The sequence below is a fragment of the Salmo trutta genome, chromosome 26, assembly GCF_901001165.1.
Source record: "Salmo trutta chromosome 26, fSalTru1.1, whole genome shotgun sequence".
Taxonomy (NCBI): Eukaryota; Metazoa; Chordata; class Actinopteri; order Salmoniformes; family Salmonidae; genus Salmo; species Salmo trutta.
In genome coordinates this window covers 9,942,306-9,958,644 of record NC_042982.1, presented here as the reverse complement: position 1 = coordinate 9,958,644, position 16,339 = coordinate 9,942,306, and the positions used below count along the sequence as shown (strand labels likewise).

At 45.0% G+C, this 16,339-nt stretch overlaps 1 protein-coding gene and 1 pseudogene across 2 annotated transcripts in view; both read right to left on the bottom strand.

The window, feature by feature from the left end:
* Nucleotides 1-8,445: 8,445 nt before the first annotated feature.
* On the bottom strand, nucleotides 8,446-9,503 carry LOC115162792 (piggyBac transposable element-derived protein 4-like; annotated as a pseudogene).
* A 2,066-nt stretch (nucleotides 9,504-11,569) lies between these two features.
* LOC115163053 (cytochrome P450 2M1) overlaps nucleotides 11,570-16,339 on the bottom strand; it is a 55,582-nt gene continuing 50,812 nt past the window's right edge. For both annotated transcript variants that reach the window (XM_029714647.1, XM_029714646.1), the window contains exons 4-9: nucleotides 14,036-14,196; nucleotides 13,650-13,826; nucleotides 13,249-13,390; nucleotides 12,859-13,043; nucleotides 12,567-12,708; nucleotides 11,570-12,172 (exon numbers count right to left, since the gene is read on the bottom strand). In XM_029714647.1, coding sequence (XP_029570507.1) covers nucleotides 11,982-12,172; nucleotides 12,567-12,708; nucleotides 12,859-13,043; nucleotides 13,249-13,390; nucleotides 13,650-13,826; nucleotides 14,036-14,196 — 998 coding nt within the window. In that variant the 3' untranslated portion in view covers nucleotides 11,570-11,981. The remainder of the gene's footprint in view (nucleotides 12,173-12,566; nucleotides 12,709-12,858; nucleotides 13,044-13,248; nucleotides 13,391-13,649; nucleotides 13,827-14,035; nucleotides 14,197-16,339) is intronic.

Below are 16,339 nucleotides of genomic sequence, written 5' to 3'. Positions count from 1 at the left end.
GGGCTGTAGTGGAGCAGGTCGAGAGTGTCCACATCATCAATGAACTGTAATGGTCCAAACCAAGACAGTCGTGAAGAGGCCACGACAACACCTTTTCCCCCTCAGGAGACGAAAGAGATTTGGCATGGCTCCCCAGATCCTCAAAAAGTTCTACAGCTGCACCATCGAGAGCATCCTGCCCGGTTGCATCACCACCTGGTATGGTAACTGCTTGGCATCTGACCATAAGGCGCTAGAGGGTAGTGCATACGGCCCAGTACATCAAAGGGGCCAAGCTTCCTGCCATCCAGGACCTATATACTAGGCGGTATCAGAGGAAAGCCCAAAAAATTGTCAAAGACTCCAGTCACCCAAGTCATAGACAGTTTTCTCTGCTAGCGCACGGCAAGCGGTACCAGAGTGCCAAGTCTAGGACCAAAAGGCTCCTTAACAAGAGGCTCCTTACCCCCAAGCCATGAGACTGCTGAACAGTTACCGTAATTTCCGGACTATAAGCCGCTACTTTTTCACCAGGCTTTGAACCTCGCGGCTTAAACAATGACGCGGCTAATATATGGATTTTTCCCGCTTTCAAATATATATATTTTTTTAAACACACATTCTGTGACGTGCTCAGTTTTTTGGCGGCATGAAGCTCTCAATTAGACCAATGAAATTGCCGAAAGGGTTAAGGCCAAACAACTTTTTTGTTTACTGTTTAGATTAAATCGAGCGCGCTCAAACTTCCCATCATTCTGATTACGGTAGTCATTTTGTCACCCTCATCATGGCAAAGACACGGAGAAATGCATATGATGCAGCTTTCAAGTTGAAGGCGATAAATCTGGCTGTTGGAAAAGGAAATAGAGCTGCTGCACGGGAGCTTGGTCTGGAGCAATGACTTTCTTGCTAGGCTACTGTTTACTGCTAATTATTTTTTTTTTGTTACAAGCCGTGTTTCTTTAAAGCCTATTTATTTTTGTTACAAGCCGTGTTTCGTTAAAGCCTATTTATTTTTGTTACAACCCGTGTTTCGTTAAAGCCTGTGTAAAGTTCATTTGTTTCAATGTACCGGTAGACACCTGCGGCTTATAGACGTGTGGCTTATTTATGTTCAAAATAATAATGAAAAAAAAATTCTGTGTGTGTGGCTTATATTCAGGTGCGCTCAATAGTCCGGAAATTACGGTAATCAAGTGGCCACCGGATTATTTACGTTGACACCCCCATTTGTTTTTTACACTGCTGTTATTCGCTGTTTATTATCTATGCATAGTTACTTCACCCCTACCTATATGTACTAATTATCTCGACTAACCTGTACCCCTGTACATTGACTCGGTACCGGTAACCCCTGTATATAGCCTCGTTATTGTTATATTATTGTGTTACTTTAGTTTATTTGGTAAATATTTTCTTAACTTTCTTGAACTGCACTGTTGGTTAAGGGCTTGTAAGTAAGCATTTCATGGTAAGGACTACACATGTTGTATTCGGCGCAGGTGACAAATAAAGTTTGATTTGAAATGCATCGGCGATGTTCCCACAGCAGTGGTGGAAAAAGTACTAAATGGCCATACGGTCCTTGAGTAAAAGTAAAGATACCGTAATAGAAAATGACTAAGGTATAAGTGATTCACTCAGTAAAACACTACTTGAGTAAAAGTCTGAAAGTATTTGGTTTTATACTGAACAAAAATATAAACGCAACATGTGAAATTTTGGTACCATGTTTCATGAGCTGAAATTAAAGATCTCAGAAATGTTCCATACGCACAAAAAGCTTATTTCTTTCCAATTTTGTGCAGAAATTGGTTTACATCCGTGTTAGTCAGCATTTCTCCTTTGCCAAGATAATCCATCCACCTGACAAGTATGTAATATCAAGAAGCTGATTGAACAGCATAATCATTACACCTTGTGCTGGGGACAATAAAAGGCCTCTCTAAAATGTGCTGTTTTGTCACAACCCAATGCCACAGAAGTCTCAAGTTGAGGGAGCATGCTATTGGCATGCTGACTGCATGAAGGTCCACCAGAGATGTTGCCAGGGAATTTAATATTAATTTCTTTACCATAAGCCGTCTCCAACATTGTTTTAAAGAATTTCGCAGTACGTCCAACCGGCCTCACAACCGCAGACAACGTGTAAAATATACATAAGTATCAAAAGTAATATAAAATCCTTATACTAAGCAAACCAGACAGCACAATTTTCATGTTTTTTAATTTTAATTAAGGACACTCAGACATAATTTACAAACTAATAATTTGTGTTTAGTGAGTCCACCAGATCAGAAGCAGTAGGTATGACCAGGGATGTTCTCTTGAAGTGTGTGAATTGGACCATTTTCCTGTCAAAATCTGACAAATACTTTTGGCTGTCAGGGAAAAGGTATGGAGTAAAAAGTACATCATTTTCTTTAGGAATGTAGGGAAGTAAATATTGACAAAAATATAAATAGTAAAGTAAAGTACAGATACCCCCCAAAAAATCTTAAGTAGTAGTTTAAACAATGTTTACTTCAGTACTTTACACCTCTGCCCCACGGTGAAGGTTCACTGCCTTCCCAATCAAAAGCACTGTATTAACACAGAGGTTTGCGCTAAACTAAAGGACAGAGCTATCGCACACAGGGCTATCACAGACAACCCTAAGGCTACAGCTGAGGACAGGAACAAGTAAAAGAAGTTCTGCTATGACCTCTGTAGAGGCACCAAACTAGCAAAAGGACAATATAGGAATAAGGTGGAATCATATTACAGAGGCTCTGACACCCTACAGTGCATTATGGATTACAAAGGAAGACCCAGCCGTGATCTGCCCAACGATGCCTCTCTACCAGACGAACTCAATGCATTTTATGCACGCTTTGACAATAACAACATCGTGTCGAGTGTGAGTGCCGGCACAGACCTAGAAGATTGGGTGTTCTCGCTCTCCGAGGCCTATGTGAGTAATGTCTTTAAATCAGGTCAACACCCTCAAGGCCCGATGGTATTCCCAGGTGCTTTGTAAGAGAATGTGCAGAACAGCTGGCAGACATATTCACGGTAATTTTCAACCTCTCCTTGTCACAGTCTGTTAACCCCACATTTAAAGATTCCTGTTCCTAAGAACTCTAAGGCTTCATGTCACAATGACTACCGCCCCATAGCACATGAAGTGCTTTGAGAGGCTGGTTATGGCACACATCATCTCCATCATCCCAGACACCATAGACCCACTTTGGCATACCGCCCCAACAGATCCATAGGCGACGCAATCTCAATTAGACTCCACACTGCCCTGACCCACATAGATAAGAGGAATACAGCTCAGCGTTCAACACTATTGTCCCCTCCAAGCTAAGGACACTGGGACTGAAAACCTCTCGCTGCAACTGGATCCGGGACTTCCTGACGAGCCGAGCCCAGATGGTGAGGATAGGTAACATCATCTCCCCCACACTGACCCTCAACACAGGGTCCCCACAGGGGTGTGCTTAGTCCCCTCCTGTACTCCCTGTTGATCCACAACTGCGTGGCCATGCACAACTCCAACACCATCATCAAGTTTGCTGATGACAAGACGGTGGTAAGCCTGATCACCTGTGACGATGAGACAACCAACAGGGAGGAGATCGGTGACCTGGCAGTGTGGTGCTGGAACAACAACCTCTCCCTCACTGTCAGTAAGACCAAGGAGTTCATCATGGACTACAGGAAGTGGTGGGGGGTGAGCACGCCCCCATCCACATCGACAGGGCTGCAGTGGAGCAAGTTGAGAGCTACAAGTTCCTTGGTGTTCAAGTCACTAAAGATTAAAATGGACTACACACATGCACAGTCATGAAGAAGGAGGTTGAAAAGGTTTGGCATGGGCCCTCAAATCCTCAAAAACTTCTACAGCTGTACCATAGAGAGCATCTTGACTGGCTGCATCCCTGCTTGGTATGGCAATAGCACCGCTCTCGATCGTATGGCGCTACAGAGGGTGGCGTGGACAGCCCAGTACATCACTTTGGCCAAGCTCCCTGCCTTCCAGGACCTCTATATCACTTATTTGAGCTGCTCTTGCCATAATATGGACTTGGTCTTTTACCAAATAGGGCTATCTTCTGTATACCACCCCTACCTCATCACAACAAAACTGATTGGCTCAAACGCATTTAGAAGGAAAGAAATTCCACAAATTAACTTTAAACCAGGGTTCTTCTTTGTTTTTATAATTTTCTGCATTGTAGAATAATAGTGAACATCAAAACTATGAAATAACATAGAGCTAGATCAGTGTGCAAGGTTATGTCAAAGATATAGAATAAGGGTGTAGAATGGGATATACATTTAATTACTTTTCCACAGAACAAAAATTCATTATTTGCATTAATACAAGCTAAATGTAGGCTAGATTATTCTTGTTTTACATTATTTTCTGTGTTGGTTATTGTAGCAACAAAGCAGTTCAGTATTTTCATGTGACTGCTTAGTTCCCAGCCTACTGTACGTTTTTATTGAATTGCCCCTCTCACAATATTCATCCAAAGTATACTACCTGCATGTATTTGAGAACTGAAAAAGTGTGTGTGTGTGTGTGTATATATATATATATATATATATATATATATATATAATAAACCATTGTAGTAATGGTTTATTATAAACACATGAATATGCCTGCATATGAGATGGTGATGTTGTAATAGGCCAAGTGATATCATGTTTGAAATAACAACAATTCAAATAAAATAAAACATTTTTAATCACCAAAGTATGCCTACTCTCTTTTGCCACCATAAATAAGATGCTTAATGACACTGTCGCACTTCCTTTACTCTATAAATTAAATTGCATTATCAAGCTTGGTTGGTTGTTTTAAGTGAAACCTTGTAGCCTACATAGTGGTCCATGCGCGTGACACAGAGAAAGACCTTGGCAGAAGTAGCAGCATCCTTAGCACCATCATTGCTGTTCTTATCTAGCTTGACCGAAAAATATCCATGGCGAGGAAAAGCTTGAGATAATCAACAAGGCTTGTTTTCAGTTAAGATTACTATCATTCATACATATTGGATATATTTTGTTTGATTAGATTTCATTATTCTCCCAGGCCGGTATAGAGGTGAAGACAGGAAGGAAGTGGAGGGCTCAGGATACAGTGGAGCAGGCTGAGTCACAGGTACGGCACAGTGTGCTGGTGAGCACGGTGATTACCGGAAGAGCTGGCCTTGGTAGCATTACAACACCACGCTACAACCAGGTCAGGCGGAAGCTGGTGCAGGAGGAAGTGCGAGCAGCAGTAGAGGAGGATTGAGCCAGCAGGAAGGTCGGAATGTGGCAACAAGGAGCCTGGAGAAGATGAGAGCAAGCGGTGGAGCGTAAGGTCACATAATCCGAGCTGTGGAAGGCAGAGGCCCATCACATCAAGTTCCTGATCCAGGCAGTCTACGATGTTCAGCTAGCTAGCGTTAGCCACAACAAAATGGAATTTGTAACATGTCATACACGTTTCAAATTAGTAATGTATCGTAAGAATTGTAATCCATAACATATCATACGAAATGCATGGTGGACATCCACAAATGAATACATACGAAACGTAACATATCATACTAAATGGAGTATTTCGGATTTACGTATAAAATTATACAAAATGCTCTGAGACCAGGTTGAATTTAGAGGTATCTTCCTAGAAGGATCGGCCTGTGACTGAGTTAAACTGTGACATCTTGTTTCAGAGTGTGGTATAGTGGTGCGCGGGTCAGCTGTTTGTTCACCCTCCCAAAATGGCTAATAACCCATTGGCAACCGCTACAGACGGTATCTAACTGAGCATTCGCATTCTCTCAAGATGCTGAAAGAAAGAAATCATGTTTCTCCACTTCTGTTACCGAGTCAACATTTTGCCTACATTTGGTGTATCGTTAGACTGCAAGAAATGCTTATTCTGCTGGAGTTAATATTAAGGCCACAGTATGTGAGAGGTTATAGACCTACAGTCAATGTTAAAATGTCAGTTTCCATTTAACCCATCTGAACAGCCTGAAGTAACCTTCTGTCTTATGTAACCGTAACATAATATATAATATTTGCTAACTCATACAATAATGTCAATAGGTGATTTGTGAGAAAGTTTTGCAGAAAGAATAAGTCAGAAGTGATCATTGATCACATATAGGAAAACAGTGCCCCCTGGTGGCTAGATTGTATCTTGATAATATGTAAAGAGGTCCAACATCCAATTCCAGGAATGTATCACTGTTTTACCTCTAGTGTTTTAACCAGGAAGATTTCGAAGTAGTCCTGGGGATTAGAGGTATCCAGGTTTTTAAGGCGATGATCTGCTTCCTCTCGTATGTAAGCTTTGGCCTTGTCTATGGCCTTAAACAGCTCATGATCTTTTCCTTCGAAAGCACTTCTACGATTCTGGGGAAAATGTTGTAAGGCTAGAAGAGGAAACATGGGAAGGAGGAAGTGGTGGTTGTTATATTACAACAGGTGGGTCTAATCCTGAGTGTCTATTCTACAAGTTACCAACGACTAAATCTATGATGTTAAAATGCCAATTCACTCTGTGTAACGCCCTGGCCATAGAGAGGGGTTTTTTGTTCTTTATTTTGGTTAGGCCAGGGTGTTACATTGGGTGGGCGTTCTATGTTCCTTTTTCTATGTTTTTGTATTTCTTTGTTTTGGGCCGTGTGTGTGGCTCCCAATCAGGCACAGCTGAAGCTCGTTGCTGCTGATTGGGAGTCACACATAAGGAGCATGTTTTTCCTTTGGGTTTGTGGGGAATTGTTTCTGTCAGTGTTTTGTACCAGACAGGACTGTTTGCTGTCGGTTTACTCTTTTCTTGTTTTGTATAGTGTTCATGTTGTTTATATTAAATTCTAATAATGAACACTAACTCCGCTGCACCTTGGTCCACTTCTTCAGACGACAGCCGTTACACTCTGTTCCATCTGACTGCGCAATCCACTGTCTCATCAGCCCAGCCAAGCAATTTATAAACTTGATCTCCACTATAAAAAGCATCTTGACATTATCTCACATTTCTTTTAGACTAACATTTAATTTTAAACAGCAGAGATTTGAATAAACCTTGCTGCCTGTCTCTCTGACATTTGCCACATTGTTTCAATATTCAAATTCGATCTTCAGCTGTCCCATAATAATGAACGTGTCAGGAGTTGTGACGAGACAGACAGACAGGCAGCGTCTAAATAATGAATCAACTGGCATCACTTTTATGGATATATACAAAGAAAATGTCAATTGAAAAAAGGTCAAACGAAATGAAGTGCAGCTAGTTTTCAGTCTTTACAGCTTCAGTTTGAAGTGATTGTGTTAGCTGTGTTGTTGGCTAGCTCCTCTGAACAAGTGCCCTGACGAGTGAGCATATTTTCTATGCCATGCGAAATCACACCTCATTAGCTCATTGTTATGGATGTATCCAAATAAATGTCACTAGAAAACAGCTTATACAAATGCAAAGACTTTGCTGTTATTCTGGCTGCACTTTTTGACGTGACTGCAGATTAGCCATAGTTGGCTAGCTAGCAAGCAAGGGATAAGAACTTTGCCAGCCAGTATGGCAATGGAACATTTAGAACGAACGACTGGGTTGCGTCCATAGATACAGAACAAAAAGACTGAACGACCGGTTTGCGTCTCTAGCAACCGAACCGATAGAAGGACACGACCAGCCGGCATGGGTTGCAACCCTAGATTTGTGTCGGAACTATATCTTGTGGAAGGATTAAATAGCATGAACAAATTCATCAAAATAATTTAAATGAAACTGTCAATCATTATTTGAAATATGTTGGTAACCCGTTATATAAAAGTGATAATGTCCTCTAAGCCGGTGTTCAGGATATATTGGCACAGTTTGCAACACCCATGTCAATATATCCTCCAAACACTGGGTTCTCAGGCATTATCACTTAATGGTAACCCACATGTTCTTTTGTCATTTTGGCAGGCAAGCTTCCGACGCAATCAAGCCATGCTTTGGAAACAAGCATAAACACACACGCACGCAAACACACACACACAAACCTTACTCTTGGACCCTCTCCTTGAGGCTCCTGCATCCTATTCAGAGGTTTATCAGGGACATCAAAGAGAAGCTGCGAAGAGTTTTCCATCTCTGCCTAGTAAACACTGAGCCATATTTCTTACTGAGCCGATGAGACGAACCCATTGATTCTTGAAGAATATAACTGCTTCATGAACTTAGTACAACTTTCAAATCCCCTCATAACCCCAAATAAGGCTGTTTTATTCCATTGTCTCTACACGATCAACGATCAGGGTTGGGTAGCTTACTTTCTAAATATAATCTGTTAGTTACTAGTTAGTTACCTGTCCAAAATTAGAATACCCAAACTCAGTAACATAATCTGATTACTTTCAGTTAACCCTCCCGTTGTCCTCCCATTCTGCCTACTCCCCGTGTCCCCGGCGGGTCACCCTGTTCCGTCTCGGCTAAAGGCCCAGAGGGCACAAGTGTGACAGTAGGCGTGCCAAACAGCGTTTGCAGATGTATTTCTTACACCTGCAGCACGCCGTGTGTATCTTGGCGTCCTTCTTGGGTGGGCAGAGCTGACACCTCTTACTCGCCACTAGTGGGGTGGCGGCCGGGCCAGCGGCGTGCTCCCGGGCTCGTGGAGGAGCCGCGTCGCGGTCCGCACTCTGTAGGACTTTGACAAGCGCGGACGCAGCTTCGGTGCGGGGGAGACGCTGCCTTCTTTGTATCAAGGGCTTGACAAGTGCCTTTCCCAGCTGCTCCAGGAACACCCTCCTCTTGTTCCGCTTCCGAGGCATCCAGTCGGGCTTGATCTCTCGCCATATGACAAAGGCGTTGTAGGAGGACACGTCGAGGATGTTGTGGAAGATGACCAGGGGCCAGCGGGAAGTCATCCGTCTGCAGCTGTAGGTGCTGACCACCTTGTCTAGGTTGTCCACGCCGCCCTTGTTGCAGTTGTAGTCTAGGATGAGGGCCGGCTTCCGGTCGCGGCGATCGCTAACGTCGGCCTCCGTGTGCAGCGTGCTCAGGAGTAGCACGTTCTTATTTCTCTTTGCCAGGTAGGACACCAGAGTGGCGGTGGGCGTGAACGCGAACCTGGAGGACGAGACCTGTCTGCCCTTTGACTGGAGCAGCGCGGGAGGGAGCTCTGGCTTGTTCTTTCGCCCTGTGCCGACCATGGTCAGGTTCGCCGCTGGCCGAGTTCGTAGGAGGTGAAGAAATTGTCGCAGGTGACGTTGTGACCACCGGGCAGCCCCTGCGTGAGATCGAGGATGACGCGCGCGCCCTGGTTCTTCTCGGGGGCTCCGCCGGCCGCCTTACCGGTGTAGACTTGCATCTTCCAAGCGTAGCTGGACTTGGCGTCGCAGGCCACCCACGACTTGATGCCGTATTTGGCCGGCTTGCTGGGGATGTACTGTCGGAAAGGACAGCGCCCTTTTGGGAGAGGGAGAGGAAGGAGATTAGCGGCGGCGGCGGTGTCGACGATGCTACTACTGATGCTGCTGCTGCTGACGCTACCTCTCTATACTACCGCTGGCTCATCAAGCAGCGTCATGCTGCTGATGCTACTGCTGCTGCTACTGCTGCTGCTGATGATACTGCTGTTGCTGATGATGATGCCGCTGACGCTACCTCTCTATACTACCGCTGGCTCATCATTGGGGGCGCACGGCGTTTATGTTACACGCCGACGCTACCTCTCTATAGTACACGTACGTACGTACAGATACGCACAGATACGCACAGATACACGCAGACGGTAGGCAGGGCCGGCAGCCGCTCCTCCCACAGGTCCCAGACCTCTCTTATGGCCGCCAGTCTGTCGTCGTCGAATGGCAGTAGCCTTGAGTACTTGTGAAAGACCTTGAGCGGCATGGTGGCTCGGAACACGGTCCTGCCGCTCTCCGCGTCCCACAGGCTGGCCACGGCCTCGCCCCGGGACCTGTAGACGCCCGCTAGGATTAGGAGCCCTAGGTAGGCGCGCAGGTCTGTGGAGTCCATGGGTCGCCAGCCGTCGCCGTATTTTCTCACCCCCTGCAGATTCGTCATGTCCAAAATGATCCTTTCTATCGCCGGCGTGACAAACAGCCGGAAGGTGGACTCGATGTCGAGCGCGCGCGACGTGGCGTAGGCCATAGGGCCAGGTGTCACCACGGGGCCGGGGTGGCGGACGGCGCGGGGCAGGTCCGGGCCGCGATAGGCCGTGGAGGACCATTTGATTTTGCCATTTTTTGACAGCAACGTCTCCCTTCGGGCTTGGCCAGCCGCCGCCGCCGCCGTGTCCTCTCGCTCTGGCTCTCTGTCTCGCTCTCGGGCAGCGGCCGTGTCTCCCTCTCGCTCTCCCTCTCGCTCTTCCTCCTCCTCCTCCGAAGAGGAGCACGACCGCAAGGCCGAGTCGTCCGCGTCACGTTCGGGGTCGTATTCCTTGCCGTCTTCGTCTTCCGAAACGTCCTCCTCTTCGGAATCGCAAAAGTCTTCTTCGTCTTCTCGGTCGACACTGGAGGCTATCTGTTCCAGGACCTGAGCCGCGCTGAAACCGGGACTGCGAGGCGTCGGTGGCGGCCTCACGCTCGGCGGGGTCGTATTCCTCGCCGTCGTCCTCATCGTTGTCCTCGTCTTCTTCTTCTTCTTCCTGACAATATTAGTAGCCTCTCTACGGCCGGCCGACTGCACACTGACGCACCGCGCCCGGCCCGGGGGGTCGCTCTGACCCGGCCAACGGCAGGGGGGGGTTATAACATACGCATTGCTAACGCTTCTCCCGGGGTCTCTCTGACCCGGCCTGGAGGCGGGGGGGAACAGTTCCTAACACATGGCCGACACATTGCTAACACATGGCCGAGCCAGGGGGTCGCTCTGACCTGGCCTGGACAACTGCAGAGGGGATTATAACATACACATTGCTAACACATGGCCGAGCCAGGGGGTCTCTCTGACCAGGCCTGGACAACTGCAGAGGGGGTTATAACATACACATTGCTAACACATGGCCGAGCCAGGGGGTCTCTCTGACCCGGCCTGGACGTGGGGGGGAACAGCTCCTAACACATGGCCGACACATTGCTCCTAACACATGGCCGAGCCAGGGGGTCGCTCTGACCCGGCCTAGACATCTGCAGAGGGGGTTATAACATACACATTGTTAACGCTTCCCCCGGGTCGCTCTGACCCGGCCTAGATGCGGGGGAACAGCTCCTAACACATGGCCGAGCCAGGGGGTCGCTCTGACCCGGCCGAGACAACGGGAGGGCTAACACATGGCCGGGCCTGGGTCTCTCTGACCCGGCCTAGACGCGGGGGAACAGCTCCTAACACATGGCCGAGCCAGGGGGTCGCTCTGACCCGGCCGAGACAACGGGAGGGTTAAGAGGCAATGCAAAAATGATCCATCAAACGCATTTGGTGTGTCATCATAGTGGTCAGACTTGCGTTCAGCATTCTGCTTCTGTGAAACAGATATTATATGTGTACATGAATATGGCAAATCTTGTGTCTACACTTAAGGCCAAAACGACAGTTATATGTGAGCAGGTAATCCGAACACAAAGCTCGCTTCTTAATGACAGGTCTGGACACACAAGATATTGTTTGAATCTGGCTGAAGTGTGCAGTACTATTTATTAGTTGAAGCAAAAGTTACAACCAAATGTTGAATACAAAGGCAGAATAACATAGTGACCCCCACAGTATACATAGTGTACAGTACCCCTAAGTGCTTTGCCAGTATAGATGTACAGTCCTAACAACACAGCAACCTACATAACAAGACCAATTTCAATTGCTTACATACATGAATGTGGACAGAAATTAGTCTTGAAATATCAACCCATACCTTAGAGATCCTACCTGAGGATAATAGCAAGATACATACAACTCACTAACGCTTATATAGTTGTCTACAAGAAGAAAGTGGTAAATGTAAGGCTATGGCTACTGTATAATGACAAGCAGCTGCCTGTGAAGCTGAGCCTGTGACCTCTCCACAGTAAAGTGGTCACTCCTCAGTCCTGAGTTTGATGTAGCAATCATAGGAACGCGGCATGCGGCCAAAGCTGGAGCACGCTGGCTCGATGTTGATCTCTTCTGGAGGTTTGGTGCCGGTGAAAGTGAAGTGCTGCAGGAGGGAGGTAAAGAAGAGAAAGAGCTCCACTCTGGCCAGAGCCTCTCCAGGACACGCCCGCTTCCCTGAGGGAAAAGAGAAAGGAGAGAGGTCATTGTCAGTCAGCTGAGACTATAACTGAATTGAAGTTGACCAGAGGTTCTCAGGTTTCTTGTTAAGTTTTTTTAATGAGTGGGGAAATCCTAGGATGGTGGATCAGGCTAGCTCTACCAGGCTAGGAAAGGCCCAATCCTATCATATCTTTGAATGTTTTTTTGTGAATAGGATAGAGAGATACAGGATACAGATACAAGTTATTAGGAGAGCATGCTGAAAAGCAGATTCAAACCCATGCTGGCAGCAGAACAAAGTACATGAGCTCCAGAGAGGCAGCGGCTTAGACCGCAAGACCACCCCAGGCCTCTAGGTTTCTTGTTTTTAACTCACATAATCCACAAACTACTTGGAGCATGATCTTACCCACTCCAAAAGCAAAGAATCCATCATTTTTTTTAAAGACTCCATTTTCATCCAGGAAGTTCTCTGGGTCAAACTCATCTGGGTTTTTAAACAATTTGGGATCAGCAAGCACAGAGGACAGCAGAGGCAGGACCATGGTACCCTGAAAGAATGACAAAATAACACCCTTCACTTGCTATGAAAAATGCAGTAAAATGTAAATCATCTTGTTTAAACAACAGTTCCACCACGTCAAACAAGATACAGTGAAATGTAACATTCAGTATTGGTACAGTTACATAATTGTGGTCACCTCTGGAATGTGGTAGTTGTAGAACTCTGTATCTCTCATCACTTTGTGGGGTACAGAGGTAGGACTGAGGTCCATGTATCTCTGGACTTCGTGAATGACAGCATCCGTGTAGGGCATTTTAACTCTGTCGTCAACCGTGGGCACTCTTGAGCCAATCACCTCGTCTATCTCCTTCTGAACACTCGCTTAGGAAGATTTAAGTCACACTTTACATTACGTTGCACTGATACTATGTACGGATTGTTGTTGGAGTTATTACATGTCACGACATCGTAATAACACATTTCAAACAATTCATAGTCTAGAAATATTCTTTTTTTGGATTACAGTGTTATCTAATAGGTTTAGGAGACTTGGACACAATCGATAAAGACTTGGGTAGCAGGGTACCTTGAATTTGAGGGTACTTTATCATCATCAGAAATGATTGTCTTAGGGTGGATGATGTGGTTTCTGTTCCAGCAGCAAACAGGCTCCATGCAGTCATCACCATATTATCATTGTTGAACTCAGTGTTGGGATCATCTTTCTCCTAAGAGAAGAGAATAAGTCACCATCAGTGATGCAAGTAAACAGCGACATCTGGTGGCTAGTTGTTGCCATCTCCACATACTTATTGCCACTAAATACGTTAGAAAACCAGACATTGGCCTCTCACTTGTCAATTCACTCATGATAGCCAAACTCACATAAGTGGACATGGATAGTATCTTAAATCCAGCCACATTCCATATTTTCATAATGTGTAAGAGGTTCAACCTCCAATGTGAGGATCATGCCGTGTTTTCTACCTCCAGCATTTTAACCAGGAAGGCCTCGATGAAGTCCTGAGGTTCAGAGGTGTCAAGGGTTTTAAGACGGATTTCTGCTTGCCCTTGTATGTAATCTTTGGCCTTGTTTACGATAGCAAACATCTCATGGTGATTGCCTGGAAAGCACCAAACAATTCTAGGGAACATGTTGTACATCTGAAAGAAAAGGAAGGAAGAGGAAGGAAGGAAGGAAGGAAGGAAGGAAGGAAGGAAGGAAGGAAGGGGAGGGGTTTTGTTATTGAAAACAATGGCTTGGTCAGCCCAAGGCCATTTTGTGCAATTACTGTGATAGAGCTTCAATTTAGCAGGGCGTTGAGAGCAATGGAAGATTCTATGAAAAGAGATGAGCTGAAAAGTTACTGTACCGCTCCAATAGGGCTGCTGAGGACATTGAAGTAGGCATCAACAGCCTTTTGGATGAGCTGAAACATTGGGTCGTCATTTTCAAACCTGTGCCCAAAGACTATGGAGCAGATCACATTGCCAACACAATTGCAAAGCAATTCTTTGGGATTGACAACTGAATCTAGATTAGAGAAGGAAGGCAAGAACACACAGATACTTTTAAAATACCTGATTGGTTATCCATATTTAATATTGTGATGGTGAAACTTTTAGAAATAGCTGTGAGAAGCAATAACTACGTTTGAATTAAACACTAGATTTTCCATGTACTTTAACGTAAAATGGTACCTTTCCAATGACGTTTAGCGTGAAAACCTTGCTGAAGATAATATACTGAGAATAATGTATACAGTTACACTGATTACAGAATAATGTATCTCAGTTACACTGATTACAAAACAAACGTTACCCCTAGGGTCCTGGAGGGAGATGCAGGTCCTGGCAAAGTGCTCTGTCTGGTTTTGAAGTGCCGAGGTTTAACCAATGGTGGACTTACCATTAGGCTCACATCAAGGGGCCTCGCTCGTGAGCTGGGCATAATATTTTTTGTTGTTGTAATTAATTCAATTGAACACTTGAGGCCCCCCCATGCGTGGCTCAAGCCCCCCCCCCCCCCCCCCCCCCATGCGCCGCTCGAGGCCCCCCCCATGCGCCGCTGTTGGGGACTGATCAGCTCATCGCTCTCATTCTGTCTTGCATCATCAGGTTGGTTCAGAAGCAGCAAAATCTGCAGGAAGCTTCAAAGTTGCAAGGGAAATTGGGAGGGAGAGGGGTTTTGCCTGGCCTCTGTGCGCAGGTTAATGAGGCCACATTGTTGGGGGGAAAAAAAGGCTTTGAAAAAAGTAAATCAATCCATACAGCTGAATAATAATTCATAGTACACCAATAACTTATTTCCATACATATATTTCATATCAATATAATCCAAGTTTCTCATAATAGTAGAAACAAGTGTTATTAATCACCCACGTACAGGTTCCACCCTTACAGAGTTCCCGCAATATTATTGCAAAAGTAAGTTGTTGAAATTAAGCTGCAGCAATGAGGCACTTTCCGAGCAGGGCAGAGAAAAGAAATGTCATTTCTTGTTAAAATTAAATCTTATATTTATTTTGTAAAAAGGACAGGTGCTGCTGATAATGCCATCGTGGTGGAGGCAGAGGACATGTATGTGTAGCCCATGTATCTGATGCTGTCTGGACAAAAATAGTATGGCATGTCATACTCTCTACATGGGATATCGGGCCTTTGGAAACCTTTCAGACCCCTTGACTTTTTCCACATTATGTTACAGCCTTGTTCTAAAATTGATTCAATTGTTTTTTTCACCTCATCCATCGACACACAATACCCCATAATGACAAAGCAAAAACAGGTTTAGAAATGTTAGCAAATTTATAAAAAATAAAAAACAAAAATATATAACTTACATACACCACCGTTCAAAAGTTGGAGGTCACTTAGAAATGTCCTTGTTTTTGAAAGAAAAGTAAATTTTTTGTCTATTAAAATAACGTAAAATTGTTCAGAAATACAGTAGAGACATTGTTAATGTTGTAAATGTTGTAGCTGGAAACGGCAGATTTTTTAAGGAATATCAAAGTAGGCGTACAGAGGCCCATTATCAGCAACCATCACTCCTGTGTTCCAATGACAAACTTGGATTAGCTAACACAACATATCATTTTAAAAGGCTAATTGATCATTAGAAAACCCTTTTGCAATTATGTTAGCACAGCTGAAAACTGTTGTTCTGATTAAAGAAGCAATATAACTGGCCTTCTTCAGTTTCTTGGCAATTTCTCGCATGGAATAGCCTAAATTTCTCAGAACAAGAATAGACTGACGAGTTTAATCAGAAAGAAGCAATAAAACTGGCCTTCTTTAGACTAGTTGAGTATCAGCATTTGTGGGATCGATTACAGGCTCAAAATGGCCAGAAACAAAGAACTTTCTTCTGAAACTCATCAGTCTTGTTCTGATAAATGAAGGCTATTCCATGCGAGGAATTGCCAAAAAACTGAAGATCTCGTACAACGCTGTGTACTACTCCCTTCACAGAACAGCGCTAACTGGCTCTAACCAGAATAGAAAGAAGAGTGGGAGGCCCCGGTGTACAACTGAGCAAAAGGACAAGTACATTATAGTGTCTAGTATGAAAAACGCATGCCTCACAAGTCCAAAACGGGCAGCTTCATTAAATAGTACCCGCAAAACACTAGTCTCAACGTCAACAGTGAAGAGGCGACTCGGGATGCTGGCCT